Source organism: Geotrypetes seraphini, chromosome 2 (assembly GCF_902459505.1).
Source record: "Geotrypetes seraphini chromosome 2, aGeoSer1.1, whole genome shotgun sequence".
Lineage (NCBI taxonomy): Eukaryota > Metazoa > Chordata > Amphibia > Gymnophiona > Dermophiidae > Geotrypetes > Geotrypetes seraphini.
Genome location: NC_047085.1, coordinates 430,797,274 through 430,823,281, shown reverse-complemented (window position 1 = coordinate 430,823,281; position 26,008 = coordinate 430,797,274). Strand labels below are relative to the sequence as shown.

General features: G+C 40.7%; 1 protein-coding gene across 2 annotated transcripts in view; it reads left to right on the top strand.

Moving 5' to 3' along the window:
• Positions 1-24,872, top strand: part of CUBN (cubilin) — a 494,825-nt gene extending 469,953 nt beyond the window's left edge. For both annotated transcript variants that reach the window (XM_033931276.1, XM_033931275.1), the window contains exons 61-67: positions 5,825-5,987; positions 7,917-8,125; positions 9,733-9,880; positions 9,994-10,172; positions 14,421-14,586; positions 22,962-23,197; positions 24,584-24,872. In XM_033931276.1, coding sequence (XP_033787167.1) covers positions 5,825-5,987; positions 7,917-8,125; positions 9,733-9,880; positions 9,994-10,172; positions 14,421-14,586; positions 22,962-23,197; positions 24,584-24,691 — 1,209 coding nt within the window. In that variant the 3' untranslated portion in view covers positions 24,692-24,872. The remainder of the gene's footprint in view (positions 1-5,824; positions 5,988-7,916; positions 8,126-9,732; positions 9,881-9,993; positions 10,173-14,420; positions 14,587-22,961; positions 23,198-24,583) is intronic.
• The last annotated feature ends 1,136 nt before the right edge of the window (positions 24,873-26,008 follow it).

Here is a 26,008-nt window from a genome sequence, read left to right as displayed (position 1 = left end):
TCTTTGTGACCCTAGAAAAGTCACTAACCCTCTATTGCCCCAGGTACAAATAAAACTTTGGGCTCCTTTTACTAAGGTGCGCTAGCGTTTTTAGCGCACGCAGGAAATTACCGTGCGCTATACGTCACGACGTCAGAGAGAAGGCTTCCGATGCAGCTGCGGATTGCGCAAGGAGCGGACGCCCACGGCTTTCAGCATACCATAACAGCAGTATACTGTACTGTTCTGAAGGAAGATTTGGCCTCTGAAAGCTAATTGAAAAATGGATTAGTCCAATAAAATGATATTTTCTTATTTCTCATTATTTGTTTTATTTTTATTTGTTAATTTGTAAAGTGGTGATAGTTATGTATCAGTTTTTTCAAATTTACATCTACTGTCTTTATATTTTGCACAGTATTAGGGGACATATGTCACTGTTTTTGTGGTGTTGTGGTGTTGCATTGCATGCAGAGTCTGGTTTCTTGGTAGTTCAGTTTAACTTTTGTCTACATATTTCTATTTTTAGTTTGTGATTATTCTATATTGGGCGAGGGTGTATCTCTGTTCTGTGTGTATGAAAAGGACATAGTTTTCAATTGGCGTTGACTACAGGATCGATTGACTGTGCGGGATCTGGCTTCTTTAGTTTTACAATGTATGTGTTGGTGTTCTAGTGCTCACTGCAGTGTTTAAGATGCTGCCTTTTCCTAGGTACACTCTTGTTGTGCGATATGTGGATTGTTACTAAAAATCATATTTTTTATATAGATGGGGGGGGGAGGTGTCAAAAAATGATGGGCCCCCGGGAGTCACATATGCTAGGTACGCCACTGCTAGCCGCTTTAGCCTTTCCTCATAGGGAAGTCGTCCCATCCCTTTTATCATTTTCATCGTCTTTCTCTGTACCTTTTCTAATTCCGCTATATCTTTTTTGAGATATGACAATCAGAATTGCATACAGTATTTGAGGTGCAGACATATCATAAAGCGATACAAGGGCATTACAGTATAACATTTTCATTTTTGTTTTCCATTCCTTTCCTGATAATTCCTAACATTCTATTTGCTTTATTAGCTGCCTCTGCACATTGAGCTGAGGGTTTCAACATATCCTCAACAATGACACCTAGATCCTTTTCCTGGGCATAGAACCCAGCATCACGTTGCTATAGTTCGGGTTCCTCTTTCCCACATGCATCACTTGGTACTTGCTCACATTAAACGTCATCTGCCATTTTGATGCCCAGTCTCACAAGGTCCTCTTGCAAATTTTCACAATCCTCTTGCAATTTAATAACTTTGAACAACTTTGTGTCATCAGCAATTTTAATTATCTCACTATGTATTCCCATCTTTAAGTTAGTATGCCATGTCATTTTATTATATAGTTTTTTGTTTATTTGATTTGTTCAGGAGTTTTTCTTTTTGGAGGCAGTATCATTAATAGCATGTGCTATTCTTGTAATAGTATATCTATTGATAAATAGTGTGCAATACTAAAGACAGTGTAAGAACGCTTTTAGGGGTTTCCTGTCATCTGGCTTTAAAAACAATATGAAATAAGACAGGAAATGTTATTTCAAATCAATGCACATCTCTAGAATAGAACTATCCTTTTACTTTGAAAACCATTGGATAATTGCACCTGGTTTTTTAAAAAATTTTTATTTAGTTTTAATGCCAATAGAAAGTGCAATACAATTTATATACAAATAATAATAATCAAGTAAGCACTTATAAACAATCGGAATCTATACAAAAAATAAAAATTCCCTCTCCCATCCATCATTAACATCAGGAATAATACCAAACCAAAAGATATACCCCCCTCCCGCTCCCCCCCCCCCCCAGATGTGTGGGTCCAATACAACGGAAAATAAAGATAAAGATATAGAGCAACTATAACAAATCTACAAAAGACGTCAATGGACCCCATACCGATTTGAATATCTTATTATGCAAGTCAGCATTCATTTTCTCATACTTATAAGTTAATCATAAGCTTGCCCACCAGATAGGAAAACTAAGGTGATCCCAATTCTTCCAATTGCGAGTAATCATTTGCATGGCTATCCCGGTCATAATTAGGAAAAGCCTGCATTTATGAGCAGTCAATGGGGTGCTTAATATGCAATAACGTTCCACATATGACTACCTCATATGTCAATGGAATTGATGCCTCCAGTGTGGTATTAATCTGTCAGGGGAATTCTCTTGAAAAAGTATCCTCACAGGCTTCAAAATGTTAAATGTGATGGTTACTATATAAAGTTAATAGAAGAAATGAAAGGCAAATGCAATCAGCACAAGCATTTTTCCTCCCCCAGCTTAAACATAACCCGAGTAATACCTCCTGTGATTGCAGCTGAAAGCAACACAGACTTTATGCAGCAGAGGGAGTGAAAATTTTCAGACAGCCAGTATATACAGCTATAACCTATTTTTACTGAAAGGTTTGCTTTGAAAATGACCCCTCATTCTTGTAATATTTTAAAATTCAGCCAAAGTCAGAGCCTGACCCAGACTGGTCTTCTTTAAGGGTGGAAATGTCAAGCTATTTGTGTCATCAGCAGTTCTTTAGGAACTTGTACCCTCAAAAAAAGTTCAGCTAGACTTGGTTTTAAGTGAAGCTGAAGCTGTTCTTGTGTATGGCTTTCACGTTTCCAAAATAAAAGCACCACACAAGCCAAGAAAGCTAGCTTATTACTTAAGAGAAAGAAGAGCCTCAAACAGACGGAGAGGTGCACCCACATTCTTCCACCCAAGCATCATAGGCAAAAAACTTTCGCACAAGTTTAAAGTTAACAGGTGGGAGCAAAAAAATAGCTGAGAATGATTAATGGTAAAAACCACTGAACACAAACAGGCTGACGATCGTTTCGTGGCCACTGCTTCAGAGCCTTAGCACCAAATCCAGGCTATCAGTACGCAGATCCTAACTGCTGCTTTCAACCAGGAGTGATATTTTTGAATTTTTGTATTATACTTCCCTCTATTCCTCCCTGTTTTTTCTGGCTTTCATGTTTTGCACACATTTGTGAATTTTGGACCAGATTCTGTAGATGGCGCCAAAATTTGGGTGCAGAAAAAAATGGCCACAGAGCGCTGATCTACAAACAGCACTGGGATCCACACCCAGTTTTAGGTACAAGGAAAACTCAAACCTGGCGTAAGTCCTCGTGTATAAATTAGGTGCAGATCTGCCGCATTCTATAGCACTGCGTACAAATTCTAGGAAAGCCCCTGACCTAGATGATCGAGGTGACAGCGTGCCAGACTTTAAGAATAAATGGGATACCCATGTGGGATCCCTATGAGGGTCAAGATAAGGAAATTGGGTCATTAGGGCATAGACAGGGGGTGGGTAAGCAGAGTGGGCAGACTTGATGGGCTGTAGCCCTTTTCTGCCGTCATCTTCTATGTTTCTATGTTTCTATGACCTGGCCATACCCCTCTTGCGGCCACGCCCCCTTTTCAGAACCACACCGAACAATTTACTCAAGCATCTTTATAGAATACTGACCACGAAAATGCAAAATTCAAATGGTTGCCAATTAGCGCCAATTATTGATACTAATTAGCTCATTGCTCAATTAAATTGTACAAGGGGCCACTGAAAAGTTCTCTGCCCAGCCAAGAAGAGAATGATGTGGAGCCATGAAACTTACAGGTTATTCTACACTTTTTTTGACACTTTTCATTTCATATCATTGAAATGAAAAGTGTCAAGAAAAGTGTGGAATAAGGTGCAAGTTTCACAACATTCTCTTCTTGGTTGGGCTGAAAACATTTCAGCGGCCTCTCATACGTACAAAATGGGCACAAACCCAAATTTGCACGTGCAGTTTTGGGTGCCATACATAGAATTTAGGGGTGATGGGATAAATAAATTGCGCGCCAGACAACAGCGTGCCGACAATCCAGCGCTGACAATTCAGTGCAAGAAAGAAGCGCGCCACTGAAAGCCGCTGAAAAACTTATTTTTAAAGAGCTACGACCGGGGGTGTGGGGGGGGAATGCATAGTCTTCGCGCTCCCATTGGGAGGGGGGAGGGGGTGCAACTCCCCACATTGTAGAGAAAACGGAGCTTTTCCTGAAAAAAATCAGAAAAAGTTCTGTTTTCTCTACAATGTGGGGGGTTGCACCCCCCCAACAGCAGCGCGAGCTCTTTAAAAATAAGTTTTTTGGCGGCTTTCGGTGGCGCGCTTTTTTCTTGCGCTGAATTGTCAGCGCTGGATTGTCGGCGCGCTGGTGTCTTGCACGCCACTGACTATGAACCGAATTTAGGTGAGTGTATATATGCAAGTACTAAGTACTTTTGTGCAATATAGTTCCAGATAAAATTCTCTACATATCAAGCGATGTTATGAATTATTAGAAGGGAATATGAACTTTCTATGGGTCAAGCACTGTTCTTGACTCAATGTATGAACTGCATACATATTCACTTATTTATTGAATTATAAACTTTTTATCATCTTTTGTATGAATTCTTATTATCAGTTTCAGCGTTCAACCTATTCATTAGTATTATGAAATTTTATTGAAATACAGGGAATCGTTATGAAATACATGCAAGTGTGTCACAGATGATCATTGCACCATTTTAGCCTGAATTTTTTGTCAGTATTTGCACTTATATTTAAGAACTCCAAGGACTTCACGCACTTTACTGTGATGTTTTGGGAGCTTATCTATTTATTCTTATCACATTTATTATTTTTTCATTGCTCCTTTTCCCCTGGTGTGAATGTTTGAAAATGATTTATATTATCTGATTATACGCAACAGGACTAAATGATGTATGAGGCAGTTCTTATTTAGACTTATGTCTGGTGCTGGTCATCTATGAGTTCCTGCCTGAGCCCACAATCCCTCGTGTTCAACTTGAAGGGCTCATACTGATGTCCATTATTTAAAGCATTTCTTATTTCAAACATTCCCCCCAAGAGAATAAGAGTGTTAGCCAATTCCAGTTTGGATTATAGATTGGACAGTATTGGCAGCAACAGTGTCCGAAGGGTTTTACTATTTGAGCTCTTTTTGGTATATATGCAAGAACATTTCTGCATGCACAAACTGATAATGCATATTAATTCATACACTCACTCATGCTATATTTGTAGGTGCCCATACAAACCAAATGCGCACTCACAATTCACATCCCTACAGTGTCTGAATTCATGCTTTTTATTCAAGGATGCCTTTAACTTATAAATTATTTCTGAGCTCTCCCTCGTTCTCTTTTTTTCTTTTCCATGCATCTTTTCTTAATTCCTTTTTTTTTCTTGATATCTTTTTCATTATTGTATAAATTTATTAGTACATTTGTTATGTAAATTTTTTTTAAATTGTATTTATTGTATAAATTGTTAGTTTTTAATATCGTATATGTCATTTCCTATTTTAGTATTATGTTTAAATTTACATGTTACTTTTATATATTGTAATTCGCTTAGAAACAATTGAATTAAGCGATTAATCAAATATAAATAAAGCTTGAAACTTGATGCACTTGTTTATTGTAATAGCCAGTTCCTGATTTTCTGTTTTAAACATGAAGTCTATGGAAGGGCGAATGAAGTTAAGGGGGGTTGTTATCAGTGTGGGCTGCTGTTAACATGGGTTATTTTACTGCTAACCCCAATTAGTAGGAACGAGACTTCACTGCATATAATACTTGTAGGACCTGTGCTACAATATAATGAGTTAGTTTTTAAATAACCTAACAGTAGCCCATGTAGATACCTTCTCTCCCAGTGTTTTTGCGAATACTTAAGTCTTCCACCTTTTTAATTCTCTGAAATGGCACAGCGGTAACGAACCACCTTTTCATTTCCAGGTGTACGACGGGGCAGATACTACTGCAGAATTGGTTGGTACCTTCTGTGGTTCTGTCCTGCCTGAGCCACTTCTCTCCATCAGCAACTTCTTAACAGTGAGGTTTGTCAGTGACTCTGTGGTGGAAAGAGAAGGGTTTAATGCTACTTATACAACAGTGGACAGTAAGTATTGTTTCTTCACTGGCTGAAAAGAAATGATACAAATCAATTCTGAAACATCTATGCCTTTTTTGTTTAGGTGACATTAATGCACACCCAAAAGGTATATAGCAGTAAAAGGGTGTTATATCTCTTCCAAGTGGTGAAGAGTGTAACTGTATTAGGAGAAGAAGACATATTACACAAATGGTATAGATTAGAGAATGACACAGGGACAACTATTCCCCATCCCGCAGGAACTCAATTTCCCTGTCCCGTCCCTGCGAGTTTTGGCGCTGTCCCTGCCCCATTCCTGTAAGCTCTGCCTTAACCGCACAAGACTCGAGCACTTATGATTTTAAAGAGTTTGAGGCTTATGCAGATGAGGATAGAGCTTGCAGGAATGGGGCAGGGGCAGGAAAAGAACTTGCGGGGCGGGACGGGAAAATGAGTTCCCGTGGGGACGGGGAAAAATTTGTCCCCGTGCCATTCTCTAGTACAGATGTTGAGCAAATATAGTTATAGTTAAACGCAATGGAATTCAAACTGAAAAAAATGTTCCTAATGACCAGGAAATATCATTTTATGTCAATAATAGAAGAAAATATTTTACTAGATGCATGCTTATGTCTTATGATCCACTATGAATGATATGTACTATGTTAAGAGAATATACTGTACAATGTGACTGAGAAATTCATAGAAGAATGATCTGACCCCCCCCCCCCCCCCCCCCATGAAGAATATAAGAATAGCCTTACTGGGTCAAACCAATGGTCCATCTAGCCCAGTAGCCCATCTTCATAGTGCCAATCCAAGTCACTAGTAACTGGCCAAAACCCAAATAGTAGCAATATTCCATGCTACCAATGCAGGGCAAGCAGTGGCTTCCCCCATGTTGGTATCAACAGCAGACTATGGACTTTTCCTCCAGGAAATTGTCCAAACCTTTCTTAAAACCAGCTATGTTAACTACTCTTACCACAATCTCTGGCAACATGTTCCAGAGCTTATCTGTTCTCTGAGTGAAAAAATATGTCCTCCTACTGGTTTTAAAAGTATTTCCCTGTGACTTCATTGAGTGTTGTCATCTTCATCAAGATCTTGTCATCTTTCCTGGAATAATGCAACTTATGAAGTTTGCCGGTTATTTTATTTGCATAACAAAGAGCTGATTTGCATGTCATTATGGGCCAATTCTATAAAGGGTGCTGAAAATTAGGCACCCAAAATCTGTGCCACTGAAAATTCCTGGCTAGCATCCAAGCCAAAACTATTTTGGGGGCTGCTCCAGGAGTGGGGCTGGCACTTAGTCTGTTGTGCCAATTTTCAGCATTAAACCAGCTAAGATAACTGTGTAATTAGGACATCCCGTGTCATTCTTTAGTGTCTATCTCAACCTCAGCCCTTCTACACCATCATTCTTCAATGCAAGGCTTGAGGGTCAGTGGCCGTGCCCATTCATACTCTGATTCTTCCCTCCCTCCTTAAAGAATGACAAGGAGGTGGCTTTACGCAGTTATCCAAGGAGACAGACACGGTGCCAAATTCGGTCACCGTGTCATTCTCTAGAGTCTAGACATAAAATGCAGTCCTATCTTTATGCAGTTCTTCATAGCCAGTTAATGCCGAATATCATTCTAGAGCCCAAACATGGCCCAGCATTGAATTTACAGGTATAATGCCAGCAGCAGTCAGCAAAACTCTGATCACCACTGGCTGAATACCAGGTCCTTAATATTATAAAGCTTCCTGGGGTAGCTAGTAACAGTTGCAGATTAGCAGAATGGTATGTTCTGGTTGTTCTACCCTCACACTATTGTCAACATTTGTGAATTCAGTCTTAGTTAGTCTCAAAGGGATGAGGGGGAGGGGAATTTTCTGTTACTCTGATATTTTCATTTTCATGGGACTTGAGATTAATTTATGCATCTTATTATTGTTCCTCTCCAGTTCTATGTGGTGGAATGTACTATGCAACCTCCATGCCACAGACTACAGCATCTCCTTATTTCCCAAATGCATATCCACCATTTACTGACTGTATCTGGACCATTGATGCTCCCCCACAAGAAAATGTCAAAATTGAGGTGCAGACTTTCCATCTTCAGCCCAATCCAGACTGCTCCCAGAATTATTTAGAGTTCACAGACTTCCCTCTGGTAAGCCATCAAAGCACAATTATATTGTCAGGGAATATATACGTACATGAAAAACACAAATTCTTAGTTCTGTACTTCACACATGGGTCCTTCTTTGCAGGTCCACTTATTGACACGTTTTTTCATTATCCTCATTCTTTAATATAGAAGATGGCAAAAGCTTCTCTTGCAGCAATTATAGTTTCCAGAAATCTGAAATGACAAACCATGCGTGATTTCTGTCATGTTTCTGTGGTAAGAAAATGGAAGTGGGAGACCTGTGGTACTCAATCTCTTTATTCACTCAAGACCCGACAAAAATTTTTGATAGAGTGAAGAGAAATAACTATCCCTGCACACAGCGGCTTGGTTTTACAAGTCATTTATTGAATCACTCATCAAATCAGATATTGATTGTATATTATAAGACCCCCTGAGACAGGCCTCACAGCCAAAACACGTTTGTGTCGGGTCTTGAGTGAATAAAAAGATTGAGCACCACAGGTCTCCTCCTTTGTTTTTCTTTGCTCTACTTTAAGGTGGTAGTATCTCCTGTTTGGGTGTAAAGAAAATGGAAGTGTCAGACACATTAAAACATCTTTAACTTCCAAGAGAAAGACAATGTACCATAGGTCCATCACAGAAGTTAGTGGGTCAGAATGAGGAACCTGAAGTGGATCAAGAGCTGATGGACCCTTCTTGGTGCTCAGATCCTCCAGAGGAGCAAGGGGGGGGGATAAGTTATGACTAGATCCCCCCTACACGATAACATCTCCAGCATGTGCTGGAGTCCCCATTAAAAGCCAAACTGAGCTGTGGGATTTTAGAGAAGATGATTTTGTACATTGTATGGTACGTTGCTTCAAAATCAAAAATATTTAGTATTGCTGGGGTACTTCTATGGAATGATTTTCCTGGACATCCAAGATTATGTACGAATTGTATTAACTTTAAGAAGCTCTTAAAGACACAACTTTTTTGTTGAGGCTTATTTGCAATGAGGCCAATTTCATTTTAATTGCCTTCCTATATTGTCACCATAGAAGATGAGATTTTGAGAATGTTGGGCTTTTATGTTATGTTTTATAGCAAATTTTTATGCATGTTTCCTGTTGGAAACCGCTTAGATATTTAAGCAATGTTTTAAATGTTTTAAATAAACAAATAAATAAAATTGTCCAGAACTGAAGATTAAGGAAAAAAAAAGTAGCAGAATACTGTACACTTGCACTAGTTTCTTTTGTAGGAATTTTTTCTCCAAATAAATCAACACAAGTAATTTTGGAAACAGTTATTTATTTCTTGAGATTTATTAACCACTTTTATGAAGGCAGGTATAATTTATTAACCACTTTTATCTAATTATTTATTCAGCTCAGAACGGTTTACATGAGTTTATTCAGGTTTATGAAATTTACGAAGGTAGGTATAATTCAACATACAAAATAATGTATATTTTTGCAATTCCACAACTCCTTTAAGTGCAGGTAAGAGTATACAACACATGTGTATTTCCCCTGCAGGGAGGAAGGTTGGGTAGTTTCCAATAGTCTGTTTCTGTAATAAAACAGTTTTACTCCTGGAAGAGCTTTTGAAACACTGTAGTTGTCATTTCCTTATCATTTCAGGGTGACCAAGGTCAAGCCCACAGATTCTGTGGCAATGAAGATTTGACTATTCCTGACTTTTTCTCATATGGCCGTACTGCTGTGGTGGTTTTCAAATCTGAGGCATACTTAAATGCCAATGGACTCAATTTTACCTTTCAGATTGCTGGTAAGGCTGGCAGCAAATTTTGCTGATACCTGCAAATACTGCTGTGTTTTGAATAGTAAAAATATCCCGTTGAGAGGGTAGTAGATTCTAAAAAGTTCCAATTTGTTTCAAAGGTTGCAGTCGTGAATATAACCAAGCATTTGGTTACCTGAAGAGCCCTGGTTGGCCTGGAAAGTATCCCCACAGTGTGGAATGCATCATCATTCTCAGAGCACCAGAGAACCACACAATTTCCTTGTTCTTCAATTCATTTAATTTAGAAACAAATGTAAATTGCTACGATTTCTTAGAGGTAAGCTGAATAGCATACAAAAAATTAGGAATTTGAGTGTGGTAACATATGCTTCTCCTCCATTCATACAGTAGCTAATATACTGTATAAGGTGTAATTCTATAAGGTAGGCAGTAACGTTTACATGACTATCATATGTACTGTAAATATTAAAATAATAGCAGGGATGTGCAAATGTGGAGATGTAGCCTGGTGGTCAGGGCAGGATTAACCAATAGGCCAAGTAGGCACGTGCCTAGGGCCCGAAATGGTCAGAGGGGCCCAATGAAGGAGGGCATCAACATTGTTTTTTCCAAATGGCAATGCGCCCCTCCAGCATCGATCGGCAACGCGGGCCTCCCCCCCCCCCCGATCGTCAACACGGCTCCCCCCCCACATCGATGGAAAGTAAGACAAGCAAGCAACGCGGATAAGAAAGGCAACGGGAACTGTAATTTTGCAAGCGGTGCTGCTTGCCCAAAGCTTCCCTCTGACGCAGCTTCCTGTTTCCGCCTGGGCGCATGGTGGGGTGGGGCAGGGCAGGGGGCCCAGTGTACTTGTGTGCCTAGGGGCCCTCGACGAATTAATCCTGCCCTGCTGGTGGTTACGCACCATGCTGACAACCAGGAAACCTGGTTCCAAGTCCCTCCGCTACTTCTTGTGATCATGAGAAGTGCTTAACCAGTCCTACACCAGCTCTATTGCTAGTGTAAGTGGTCATGCCTAAATACTGCACACACTGGGGCTTATTTTCAACAGAAATAATCCCCAAAATGGCATAAAGCGGCAGATGGGCCTTTTTCACAAAAAACATCCAAATTGCTATTTTCAAAACTAATTTTTCAGGAAGTTGCACATCTGCATTTTCTATGCAGTTCAAGGGGGCATGTAGGAGGCATGCTTTGTTTCAATAACAAGTAACAAGTAAGTGCCAAAAAGATGCTCAGACTGACCAGATGGACCTCCCCTTAATCCCTCAAAGGAAATGACCCCCTCCCACCTCCCTTAGAAGTGAAAGTGACCAGATAGATATAATGGCCATTCCTCTTTAAGCACCAAGCTGTAGATTATAAAGATGGGTTTCCAGGCCCATATACACTCTAATTGATACACATAGTAGAATGTGAGTGCCCCAAAACCCACATATAGGTGACACTTGCAGGCATAAGGGTTATTATAGTGGTGGACATTTGGGTTCTGTACATATTTTGCTATTCCTGGAGGGCTTACCATAAGAGGATTATGATATGATGTATACCTGAGATCTTTTATGTGAAGTTCATTGCAATGCCCCTAGGTTGCCTCATTGCTTTGCTGGGATGTCTGTATGGCCAGTCTAGTAAGACATCCCAATGGCTTGTTTTCTTTTTTTTTGGGGGGGGGGGGATGGGGGGGTTGATTTCTTTTTTTTTTTTTTTTTTGCATTTTTCCCTTGGACTTTTTTTTATATCCTTAAAGAAAGATGCACTGAGCACAAAAACATCTAAAACGGTAATTTTCAAACCAAAAAGATTAGACATTTTTCTGATTCAAAAATAACCATGTTTGGCACTAGATATTTTTTTTGCAAAATATCCAAAATTAGATTTGGACATCATATTTATGAATGATCTAGAGATGGGAATAATTAGTGAGCTAATTAAATTTGTTGGTGACACAAAGTTGTTCAAGGTTGTTAAATCGCAAAGGGATTTTGAAAAATTGCAAGAGGACCTTGTGAGACTGGGCTCAATATGGCAGATGACATTGAATGTGAGCAAGTGCCAAGTGATGCATGTGGGAAAGAGGAACCCAAACTATAGCTGCGTAATGCTGGTTTTGTTAAGAGTCACTGCCCAGGAAAAGGATCTAGGGGTCATTGTTGAGGATACTTGGAAACCCTTAACTCAATGTGCAGCGGAGGCTAAGAAAGCAAACAGAATGTTAGGAATTATCAGGAAAAGAATGGAAAACAAAGATGAAAATGTTATAATGCCCTTGTATCGCTCTATGGCAGTGGTTCTCAACCCTGTCCTAGGGGACCCCCCAGCCAGTCGGGTTTTCAAGATATCCCTAATGAATATGCATGAGAGAGATTTACATACCTGTCACTTCCATTATATGCAAATCGCTCTCATGGGGTTGGGGTGTCGGCAGGAGGGCTTGGGATCCCTCCTGCAGGTTCACGGCAGTTCAGGGGGAGGGATTGCGATGGCGGCAGGAGAGATTAAGTATCTCTCCTGCCACGATTGTTGTGGGAGGGAGGGGCCCAGGATTCTGTAACAGGCATTGTTTTTGACAGACGCTGGTTACAGAATCCTGTTTCTAGGTGAAGGACTGGCTCCTACTTCGTCTAAAAGGTCTTGTTTTGGGCATTTGAGACTTAGGGAATTTTTTGGTTGGGAATGTGTTTTAAGGTTAGACGTAGTGGTGGTCTGGGCGATTAAACTGCTGAACATAGAGGTAGGCCATTCTCAAAAAAAACCCTCATTTTGGACGGTTTTTTTTTTTGTTTGTTTGTTTTTTTGAGAATGGACATTTCCCTGCTTCCTACTTTCAGCATTTAGGAACTTAGGCCAAAAGGGGACTTAGATGTTTTTTTTTAAATTATGCCCCTCCACGTGGTTTACATACAAACAAACTTTTATACAAAAGTTTGAATAAGTAAAAACAACAGGAGGAACAAAGGGAAAACAAACATAATCTAAAACTACAATGGATATCACAAGATTCAGGAGGAAAAAATGGGAAAAGAATACATCGCATAAAATAAAAGGATGGGGCAAGGGGTAAGACCAGGCGTGTAGGTAGGATGTACAGAAGAGCCCTAAGAATATAAGAAACTAGGGAACAGGGGTTGCTTTAAACATGGAAAGTAACTTTAAATAGAAAAGTTTTTAGGCCTGATTTAAATCTGGAAATACAGTATCCTTGTCTTAGATAAAGAGGGAGCAAATTCCACAGGGATAGTGCAATAACTGAGATGGTGTTATGAGAGGTATCTTAAACTATTTAGCGCATGGAAGGGATAAAAGATGTAGGGCAACTTCCCTATGAAGAAAGGCTAAAGCGGCTAGGGTTCTTCAGCTTGGAGAAGTGATGACTCAGGGGGATATGATAGAGGTCTATAAAATAATGACTGGAGTGGAAAGGGTAGATGTTAATCGCTTATTCATGCTTTTCAAAAATACTAGGACTAGGGGACATGCAACTTCTTACCTTGATAATATATTTTCCAGTAGATAGGGATGGTATGCTGAACTTATCTGATGTGCCTGCTTCTGACTCAAACTTAATGGTCACCACCATAGCTAAGATTTCACAGACAATCAAACTATTGGATTAGGGAGAGACTGTGTTTTGTTTGTTTATCCAGGGTGAATTACATATTAACATACATAATAAAAGATTTACATTTATCGTACAAAACACTTCAGAGACACACTATAACAAATTACATACTTACATATCAGATCACAAGGGAGGAATGCACTCTATGATATAATCAGTCATAGGGAAAGTCTCCGCATATTCGATTGTATGCTTTGGATCAGACAGTGGGCTCCATAAATGTTCAGGATGTTTATTTCTAGCCTAACTTGTATTCTCTTGAATTCATTGTTCTTCTCAGAGGCTTGTTAATGTTTTAACTACATTACTGTTTTAACTTCATCTAAGCAGAGCAGACACCTGGTTTTGGGGAATTCCCCGTATCCCTCCTCCTGTCTTCTTCTGTAGGTGCTGTTGCCAGCTTTGGTATGACCTGAAGGTGGCAGCAGAAACTGTGGAGAAGGAGAAGTTGAAAGCTTTGATTGACATCTTCTGCAGTATGCCCATGAGCACACATGAATAACCCTATAGTTCAGCATACCATCCCTATTTACTGGAAAATATATTATCAAGGTAAGAACCTAATCTCTTTTGTGATTAAAAACATCATACCATTTAAAAAAGTGACCACAGATTAAATACAGAGCAGTTAAAACTTACAGTAAATACCTACCATGCCTCTGCCTGGTAAATGTTAAACATGATAGCTGTTTGCAAATTCTAATGTATGATTCCTAGTTATTGATTAATTTTTAATAAATTGAAAATGATTTTTAAAAACTGAATATGGCAGATGCAGACATTTGTACACCCTTGCTACTTCTTTTTAAAGTTAATAAGACCTAAAATACAGTTTAGCGACTTAAAAGGCCTTTAGTAAGGCAGATGAAGACAGATTGGGGGGGCATAGTTTTCATAATAGAAATTGCATGCTTATTTCTGTGTGTTTCTTTTATCAAGGTACGCAATGGCAGTGATGCCAGTTCTTCATTGCTTGGCAAGCACTGCGGAACTGCTCTGCCTAACCCCATATTCCCTAAAAATCGTGCTCTGTACTTGTATTTCAAGAGTGACAGCTCATTCAATCATCATGGATATGAGATCACCTGGACTTCATCTCGCACCGGTATGAAAACTTTCCAATAATTATTGTGTAACAACATCTGGCAGATTTAACTTAGTTCTCTAATTATCTATAACATTGTTTAGAAAGATTATAACCCAGTTTGTTCCTTTTTAACATTTTCTTCATTGATAAGCATTTTTTATATTATGAGATGGCTGAGTCAAAAGAAAAACTAAGACAATGAAGAAATCAGTTTCAAAATCCTCTGCTTTCTTCTGGAGAAAAGTGTAGTGTTCTTGAATGCTTCCTCAGTATAACAGAGGCATTATTGAGCAGCTAAATTTCTCCCAATTGCCTTAGAGATCCTTTTACTAAGCTGTGGTAAAGGCATATGCTTACTGTGGTAAGTTCCAAATGAGCACACACTACTCTCACACTAAAGAATATTGTTTATATTTTGGCTGAGGGGGCATGTCTGGATTAATCTACAGTACTGCAGGATTAGGAAGTGACCTTTTACTAACTACAAGGTAGGTGATGGTAAGGGCACATGTGCTAATTTTTGTTAATGGTCATGTGTTTATGGCTGCATTAGTGCATAGACATTAATTAGGAAAATTAAATATTGACCATTTTCTGGCAATGGAATAAGTGGCCTTAGCAAGCGGGAAAGATCACTAAGGGTGCACAAAGGTCACTTTTTGCAGCAGCTTAGTAAAAGGACCCCTTAATGTGGTACAAAAATAAAATAAATAAATAAGAAAATATATAAAATAGTAAGAAAATTGCAATAGTGATAACCTTGAACTGAATTAATATGGATATTCAACAAGCAGACTGAGAAATCATGTTTCCAATAGATTTGTCTCTGGGGTATTGTTCCCAACAGAGCTTCTTTCTGGAGTTCAGAAGATATAACATGTATAGGCAACTTATCCAGATGTACTTGGAAGTAGAGAATGACACGGGGACAAACTGTAGAGAATGACACAGGGACAAAATGTATTCCTGTCCCCACAGATAACCATGAGAAACCATCCCGTGTCATTCTATAGTATCTATCTGACTCAAACTCAATCCTCCTACTCCATCATTCTTTAATGCAAGGCTTGAGGGTCAGTGGCTGGGTCCATTTATACTCTGATTCTTTTCTCTCTCCTTAAATAATGACATATGGATGATTTCCTGTGGTTAACCGCGGGGATGGGGACAGGGACAAATTCTGTCCCCGTGTCTTTCTCTACAAGTTGAAAGTTCTTTTTGATCAAGCCTATGGTATTCAAAATGATGGGAAATATTTTTGAATCTTTCTGTCATGTTTTCTTAGTCTCAGACTGCATTTCTTTATACTTGAGGATATTCTTTCTCTCCAATGATTCACCAGTAAGTGTGTGGGACTGACACCTGTATAATCAATGCCATTCTTGTGTTTTTCCCTTTTATCACTATATCCAACTTTTTTGCATCCAGCTTTTTATCAGTTGGGATGGGAATATCTGTAGGGATGGAGGTCTGATAAGTTCTGATCCAGGGCATCAGAACACAGGCAAGGTCAGCACACAGGCAGTTCTGAACCAGGCCAGGTCGGCACACTGATCTAGGCCCTGTGTACGGATCTAGGCCCTGAGTAAGAATTATAAGCCCTGTGAAAGAATTATGAATTATTCCCATTCCCTTCCCTTCTTGCCATGCAGCCATTCTAAGTAAAGGAAAATGCTAGCATCTTGTCAAAAGACCCTTTGTCACATATTAACCTGACACAGGTTTACCCTTATCCCTTATATGGGCAACAATCAGACTTTGCCTATGTGCAGGCCCTGAGCTTAAGGCTAATTAAGAGAGCTTAAGGAGTATGCATTATAACCTTTGGACTGTCACATGCTTATCTTATTTGAGCTGTCCTTATTTGGTAAGGACATCAGCTGACAGACACTGCATATGTGCATAGACTCAGGCTCTGTCCACGTGTTAATCAGTCCCTTGTCTAAGTGCTGAGTTGGAGGATGATCACGAGGTAAAAGCGTGTATCTTTCTTTGTATCCACCAATGTAAAAGCATGTACCTTTGTACCCACCAATCATGAGATGTGTAAACGAGGGAGTTACTATGATGTCATTAGCTTAGAAGCATAATAAAAAGGGTGAGAGACCATCCATTAGGGAGCGCCTCCTTCTCGACTCTAAGATTGCGTGTGTATGTTTCCTGTGTGAAATTCCTACAAATATCCCAGGTGATCATAACCTCTTTGTTATCTACAATTCTCTTTGGGTTGTGATCTCAGTGCTTTTATGGTACACTGATGTAAAATTATATCAAGATAAAGATGTGTTTATTCACTTAGGGGTTCTTTTACTGAACTACAATAAGAAATGGCCTTACTCAGGTTTTTCTGATGCTCTTAAGCCAGTTTTTTCTGGGCTGTGAAAAAGTGCTCTGTTACTTTTCTTCAAAATATGGTCATGTGCTAATGTTCACACCAGATTTAGGAGAGAAAAACAATCCATAAAACAAAGACCCTCCCATCAAAATTCCGCAGGAAGCAACACGTAAGAAGGATTGTGCTCACCTGAAAATATTTTTATTGTAAGAGATGTCAGTGAACTATTAGTGCTATTTGGCACATCACATGAAGATGACAAACTTAAGCCTTATAGCTCTTCTTGTCTCTGCAACATCACATCATATAGTTCCTCTGAAATTACATTACATTACATTACATTAGGGATTTCTATTCCGCCATTACCTTGAGGTTCAAGGCAGATTGAAATGTATATAATGTATATTGTTAATTTGAAATAACAAATCATTATCTGCACAGTCCACTTATCAAACAAATTGCTTTCCAAGTAAGAATAATAAATACGCTGAACAAAGTCTAAATTACTAGAATTTCTCACTGAGCATAAATTGCTGACTTTGGCCTACAAAACATTGTACACCTTATCTGTCCTCATTTATCATACCCTTGTGACCGTCACATTCTCTTTGATCAGAATCTTCCAACCAATTATCAATTCCTGTAATACACTTGACCAGATTAAGTTCAACTCGTCATTCTGCCTTTTTTTTTGCACTGGTGCCACTGCTATGGCCTGCTCTTCCCTTCGAACTACATTCTGAGCTCTCCTTAAGACTCACCTCTTTAGGTGGAAGTGTGGTGAGGAGAGCTGAGTTTCTGGCTAGGATGTAGTGATGGATTGGAAGTAGAAAAAGTGTGTTCTTGAATTTTACTGTCCTATTTACTATGTATTTCCTTCCGATGAGTGGTCTCTAAGCACTTAATAAACATAAACATATAGGGCTCCTTTTATAAAAGTGTGCTAGCGGTTTTAGCGTGCTAGCCGCTACCGCCCTTTTTAAGTAGACGGTAATTTTTCTGCTAGCGCGTGCTATAGCATGTGCTAATCTTGTGCGTGCACTAAAAACGTTAGCGCACCTTTGTAAAAGGAGCCCATAGTCCCATACAATGCCAAAAAGAGAAAATTCTTATCTGATCCTTTAAACTGTGGATAACAACAGACGCTGTCCGACAAGAGATCCCATTTCATAATCTTCTTCAGGGTTCAATTCGCGTCTTAACATTCTACTCTGACTAACACTCAGGTTGAATTTTCACATCTGTCAAAAAGTGCAATATAATATACATACCATAACAATAAACAAATAAGCATTTATATTCAATGACATCTCCTCTTACAATAAAAAATATTTCCATGGTTTAATGTTAGTATTAGTGCACAAACATTTACAGAAATTATTGCAGGAGTACTTACTGCCACCTATTTTGGAGACGGTGAGAGCTTCCGCATTAACCCTGTGCTAATCAGTTAGCATCTGGTAATGTAGCTGCACTAACTGATTAGTGCAGCAATTCCCACTCTCCATCCCTAAGATGCCCCCCCCCAAAAAAAATAAAATAAAATTACCACATGCTTAGCTTGCACAAATAACAAAACTATCACAGAACACTTTAGCATATCCCATGTTAGCTCATTTTTGTTGCATTAGGTGTGCACCTACCGTATTTTTCGCTTCATAAGACGCACTTTTTTCCACCCAATTTCAGTGCGTCTTATGAAGCAAAGGTAACTTTTTTTAAACACCCCCCACCCACCCCGGTGTACCTTTTTAAAATGACCCACTCGGGGGTACGCGAGCGGACTGCTGCCTGCCACTGCTGCTCCTGCTTCCTGCTCACCGCTGGCCGCTGCTGCGCCGCAACTCAAAGAAGGAAAGGGAAGGGCCAGCGTGCTGCGATTGCACATTGCCGGCCCACAAGCCTTCTCCCGACATCAGAATGTCGTCAGTTCTGACGTCGGGCGAAGGCTTGTGGGCCAGCGACATGCAATCCTTGCACGCTGGCCCTTCCCTTATGTTCTTTGAGTTGTGGTGCAGCGGCGGCCAGCAGGGAGCAGTGGCGGGGAGCAGGAGCAGCAACGGCGGGCAGCAGTCAGCCCGCACGCCCCCAACGAGTGGGTCATTTTTAAAAAGGTACACCCGGGGTGGGTGGGGGGGTGTTTAAAAAAAGTTACCTTCGCTTCATAAGACACACTGAAATCGCCACCCAATTTTGGAAGGAAAAAGTGCGTCTTATGAAGCGAAAAATACGATAATACTTCTTAGTAAAAGGGCCTCTTGAATAGAGTTTTTAATATTACCCACAGGAGAAAGTAGCATTCCTAGGAGTAGTGGAGGTTAGAGGACAAAGTATGCTCAGAGATTTAAATTTAAAATCTCTACATGTATTTTCCCTGTAGATCTGACTGGCACAGATAAGAGATACAAAATCTATGGTTATTTTTCTACCCTTGAAGTTTGCAATTAAAGTTTTCCAAGGGAAAATCCATGTGGAGTTTCACTATGAAAATGAGTTTTGGGGTCTGTTGGTACAAAGAACCTGCAGGCCTGTAAGGTCTTCTGAGTTTTAAAAATTGCCCCTTAAATTTTAGACAATTTTCAGATAGCCCCATAATTGCAACTGTAGCAGAAGTTAAAATTAAGGGGCTCCAAGCAAAATATTGGAAAGACCCCCCAGACCAGGGGGAACCTTCCTCAAAAGAAACGGGAGGTACTTGGATAGAATTTCCATTATTGGTTGCAAACTTCCTAGGTGCTTTTGGAAATTTTTCAGAGAAGTTACCTCCATTGCTTCTCTGTGAAACTTATCGACTGCCAAGTACATCTGTTAAAAAAAAAATCTGCATACACTCATACTTTGTGCAGCAAGCTGAAGGGGGAGGTGACAAAATAATGGGCAGGATTCACTAAACCTCCAAATCATGCACAATCCGTTTCCTATTGCATGCTGGCTGACTGATTCAGTAAAGGCCTGCATGCAAATGGAGACGATCGTTAGCACGCCTCCTATATGTCCCCTACCCATGGCCATAGCGATCCCAGCTCATGCGCACACCCTGACAGTAGTGACAGGAGAAGCAGCCTCCTGTCACTGCTGTCAGGGCTCAACCCAGCCCAAATCTCTCTTGCCTGCTCCCGGACTCTCCTGCTCTCTGCTGCCGTTCCCTGCAGTGCAAGCCCGTGGTTTTAAAGTGGGCCTGCACTGCGGGAAACGGCGGCAGAGAGCAGGAGAGTCTGGGAGCAGGAAAAAGAGATCTGCCCGACAGCCCCCAGGCCGTGATCTTTCCTGCCTGCCCTGCTACGCTCTGCCGTGCCCCTCCCCGGAGAAAAAAGCAGGAGGGATTCCAACTCCCTCCTGCCATCTATGTTAAAACAGAAAATAAAAACAGCACGGCACGCCCCCCCCGACATGGCATGGCCCACCCCCGACACCAAAGTTGGGAGCAGGAAGGATGCTCGGTCCCTCCTGCTCCTAGGCCACCCACCTCCTGGCCCACCCCTGGTCTGCCCAGGTGGTCGGGCCCAGCCCACCCACCCGGTACCTTTACAATTATTGGGAACAGAAGGGGTGCCCGGTCCCTCCTCCTGCTCCTACGCCGCTGAAAATCTTCGGGAGGAGGAAAATCCTCCTCCTTCTGCTCTCCGGCCAGCCGCCGCCCCAATAGCGGCCTTAGGCCCCGCCCCGGTGCATTATCTGATGTAAGGGGAGAGGCCTACGGAACTGATTGGCTGAGGCACCTCAGGCTCCTTCCTTTGGAGGGCCAGGGCACCTTAGCCAATCAGGGACTTCCTTAAGGAGGAGTCTAGGGAAGTCCCTGATTTTCAGCGGTGTAGAAGCAGGAGGAGGGTCCGGGCACCCCTCCTGCTCCAGAACATGGGAGCTTGCCTCGAAGAAGCAGGAGAGACTGGGCACCCCTCTTGCTCCCAACAATTGTAAAGGTACCGGGGTGGGTGGGCTGGACTCGACCGCCTGGGCGCGGGGGAGGTAAAAGGGAGAAGAGGTGCTGCTGGACCTGGCAGAAAGGGAGGAAAAGGAAAGGTGCTACACACTGGAGGGGAAGGTGAGATGGTGCATGGGGAGAGAGCATGTTGGGTTGGGGGGTGGAAAGGAGAGTTGCTACTCGAAAGAAGAGGCAAGGACAGAGAGAGAAAGTGTGCAGGAGGCAGAAAGTATTGGACTCATGGAGAAGGCGAGATGGATGGGGAGGCAGAAAGGAGGGAAAGAGAAATGTTACACTGGGGAAGGAGGGAGAGATGCTGGATGAAAGGGTAGTTGAGAAAAGGAGAGATGGTGGATCTGGGGATGGTGGGGTCCATCAGCTGCGTGGATGGAGATGAAAAAAGAGAATATGCCAGACCTCCAGGTGAGGGAGGGGAAACAGAAGGAGAGGACAGAGATGGAAGATGGATGGTTTGCACGGAGAAAGAAGGAGACCCTGGCAAGTGAGTTAGCAGAAGACAAGCAGAGCCTGGGACCAACAAGATTTGAATAATGACCAGACAACAAAAGGTAGAAAAAATAATTTTATTTTCTGTTTTGTAAATACAATATGTCAGATTTGAATTGTGTATCCTGCCAGAACTGGTGTTGGACCGCAAACGTGAGCTAGGATTTAACAGAGAGAGGAAAAGTCTTTTTTGTTTGTTTGTTTTGTTTATACCACACTGCCAATGTGGGTAGGAGAAAGCAAAGGGGGTGAAGAGGCTATAAAATAAACCTACCAGAATTTTGAAAAAAAACACCCACTTGGGCAGGAAAATCAAATCGAATCAAAAAATAGATTCAATAGGCCGAATCGAAACAAAATTTTTTTTCCTGAATCAGGCAGCACTAATAAATGCATTTGGGGAGGTCAGTTTTCTGTGAGGCCATTTTACTTAACCCTTTGAAAATTTCCTTTGTGTAGGGAAGGTAAATAGTTGACATAGTCCACTCTTACTGGACATTTTTCTTTATGAATGTACACATGGATATATGGCAAGATGGTTTGTTTTGTTTTGTTTTGTTTTCATTTACCACCACCAAAACATAGGTTAATATCATTTTCAAAGTATACTAGACATGCTATAATGAATTAATGTGCTTAGACTGTCCTGTCTGAAAATTGCTGGTTTCTACAGTACAACATGTGCACATTTAGCCAGGCTGAAAAGAGACAATCACAGGGGCAAGTTTAGGTTGGAGGGTGGAACTAGTGTACATGTGCTACATTTTCAAAGTTACATGTGCTACAAGGGTCATGGATTTGATATATTGCCTTTCTGTGTACAACCAAAGCAATTTTTATATAATATATGCAGGTACTTTCTCCATGATTTCACAGGCTAAATTTGGTATCTGGGGCTATGGAGGGTTAAGTGACTTGTCAACCAAAAGAGGGGACTTGTGAGAAAGAAGTCTATAGTACATAGCAGAACCCTCAGATACCTGTAATGGGCTTTAATGACATCTTAGGAGAGACGACAGCGTTTTAAGATAAGTGCTGTCTTAGTCTTTTCAGTGATGTAGGCAAATTTTATTGTGACAAGCAAACTATATATTAAAACCTTTTTACCAAACAGGTTTTAATATATAGTTTGCTTGTCACAATAAAATTTGCCTACATCGTTGTACATATCTGCAGTTTTGGTTTGTTTGTTCCTGGCTGGTTTTTTTCACTGCAGACGAGGTTGGACCTCCCTTCTTTTGGTTCTGTTAGTCTTTTCAGTTACACTGGAGCACTTTATACGTTTGATTATTTGCACTAAGCATTTGCACTTTATACAAACGCATGCAGCAATGAATGATATCCTGCACCTGTGTAAGCTGTTTATAGAAATCTACAATGATTTAACAGTACAGGTATCTGAGGGTACTGCTATATACTATAGACTTCTTTCTCACAAGTCCCCTCTTTTGGTCGATATATTTGATTTGTGGACTTGTTGCCATTGTGTATTTTTTGAGGGTTAAGTGACTTGTCCAAGATCACAGTGGACATTGAATCTCATTCCCCAAGTATAAAAAAAAACAACCCTGTCTGTCTCTGCATAAAGAATAATTCTGAATTCAAGCCAACTTGTCATTTTATTTTCAGGTTGTGGTGGAGTGCTGTATGGTGACCGTGGCTCATTTACCAGCCCAGAATACCCTGGAACCTACGGTAATAACACTGACTGTGAATGGAACATCGAAGCCCCTCTAGGGAGAACAGTTACAGTCATCTTTGATTTCATCAGCATTGATGATCCTGGTGATTGTAGCAACAACTACCTGAAGCTCTACAACGTACCAAATGTTAACATTCCAGCTGCAGGACCTTATTGTGGAGCAGTATGTATCACATTTTTTTAAACACCGACCCTTTTAATCTTTATATTTTGTTTTTATCGCCTAGGGCCGGATTCTCAAAACTTACCGTGCCTTTAACGATGGTCGCTAAACCGGTTCCAGCCAGTTTAGCATGCCAGGATTTTACTGCCCAATTATCAGAATGGCTCACCGTGGTCTTTTCTGAGCTTCCTGGCAGACTCCAACTCTGCCATGCAAAAGTAGTCCAACAAGGTCATTACTATTAAAATGGTAGTAAAATGGGCTCAGATATTTAAACAAACACTCCCTGACAATTTATCATTGCCAGGTGATTCTCCAAACAAAGGGCCGGTTTTTAATGACCAAAAATTACCGGCTGGTCCAGGGGTGCCAATACTGTGAAAAGCATGTCTCAGGCATGTGAATCTGGCTGTGGCTCATGATAAAAATTTTAAAAATACACTATTCACATAAATGTTAGTAATGGAAAAATATTTCAAAAGCATGCATCTCAAGAGTGTACATTAAAGACATGACTTATATGCACTTGTTGAAAGCCAATGATTGCACCTCCCCGCCCTACCCCTCCATCCAATAGCACTGGCATGCCTATGATTCATACGACACAGCATTTGCTGGTAGTTCTCCACCCCTTCTATCCACCTATGCCATGCCTATGATATGTGTGCTGATGGCGTAGATTTTCCCAGCACATGTGCATATTTACGCCTCTTTCCACAGACTATTATGCACATGTGCTGATCACTATCACTAGTGACTATCATGTAAATTTGGCGACCCTCCACAAAACTAATGTGCACGCATGGCTCTTTGAGAATGGCTCGTCTTTTGTAAATCGTTAGACACAGTAACCTGTCGGATTTTACCAGTGATACTAGAGAATCCGGCCCTTAGTATCAGCTAGTTGACATCAGCTTGTATAGCATTTGAAAAACTTTAGCATTGTTTTACAGAAATCTATTCCTAAGTATTCTAGTGCCATCTAGTGTTTCAAAGTTTCTATGCTGTGTATGCACTGCCTGCACTTCAGGCAGCCAACACAATCGGCTACTACATCAAGGCCTTTGGCCTGCCAGGTTCAGAGATGTAGGAAAGTATCTATAGAGGAGTAAAGTTATATGGATCAGAGCCAAATAGGCTCCAAGCCTACCGAGTATTCCCCTCCCAGTCTTCACCCGCTCTCCCTTCACCTGGTTTCAACTGCAGAAGAAACAGGGGCAATGGAGGATTATATGACTTGGCCAAGTTTAAAAGCAGCAGTTGGATTTGCATTCTGGCTTTCCTGGGTTTTCAGTCGCTGTTCTAACCATTTGGTTAGCACATTATTTACTGATTCAAGTAACTTAAATGTAAATAACATTTTTCTTTTTTTTGCATTTTTTTCAGGCTACAGACATTGTTCCATTTATTGCTAGTTCTCATCGTGTTTTAATAAAATTCCATGCTGAATACCCTGTTCTGCCATCGAGTTTCAGGTTAATATGGAACAGCTGAGAAAAATTAAAAGCACATAAACTGAGTTTTGCTGATCCGAGACCTTGTAGGTCATGGACTTTATATGGAAATGCATTTAATAAAAATATTGAATCCTATTTCTTTGTGCACTTTATGTGATTTCATGCACATCTAAGCCACTGTTTACACCTCATTTTAATAAACTAATTACTCTGAGTAATTTCACTAGTTCATTTTTTAAAATCCTTACTGGTGGTTCCATCTTTGCACAAAAAAATTCTCATGGACTAGAATAGATCTAACAATGTGTAAAGAAAACCAAAACCAAAACTGATTTTCCCTCTACTTTTAAAAACAAAAATATGTGGCAAATATAAAGGATATTACTGTAATTTGAAATATGAATTTAGACCCAGGCTTCTCGACCCAGGCTTCTCAACCCAGTCCTCGGGACACATCATGCCAGACTTGTTTTCAAGATATCCACAATGCATATGCATGAGATAGATTTGCATACAAAGAAGGCAGTGCATGCAAATTTCTCTTATATATTTGTTGTGGAAGTCCTGAAAATCTGACTGGCTTGGTGTCTTTCAATGACAGGTTGAGAACCACTGCCTTAGACTGATCTCTGCATAATTGTTCCACTTTCTTGCTGTTGATGTACATAACCTCCCTTAAGATTGAAAGCCATTATGGGATAGATATTGAGCTTGATTTAAGCCACTTAAACCATACTGAGCTGGCTGGCCAGAACTAATCAGTATATCCAACCTTGCAGTGCTGCTCAATATCAGCTCTGACTATCCAGGCACAATCCAGGCAGTGCTGGATGGTTCAGTCTGATAGGGGGAGGTAGAGGAGCTGGGTGCAAAGTCTGGTAGGGGAGGGAGGGAAGGAAGGGGCTGGGTGCAGAGTCTGGCAGAGGAAGAAAGGAGGGGGCTGGGTGCAGTTCCTGACAGGGGAGGAGGGAAGGGGGCTGAGTGCAGGGGGTAGGGAGTTGGGAAGGCAGGGAGGACAGATGCTCAGGGGGATGGAAAGACAGATACTGGCACAACAGCAACATGGTCCCCCGAAGAAGGCTTTTCATTAGCTGAAACGCTCTAAATTGAGTGTGAGCGTCAAGCAGTTCATGGTCCCCCAATGTTGGCTCTGGCTGGAAAGCCACTAAGATAAGTGTTGTTGCTCTTGTATAAAGTATATATTCAGAATAACACACACATTGATGAAGTATATATTCAGAATAACACACACATAGAATAATTTAAAAATTGCACTCCCCAGTTAGTTAGTTGGATTTTTAACCATTCCATTAATAAATATTTCAATAAATATTTTAATAAACTTATAAAGAAA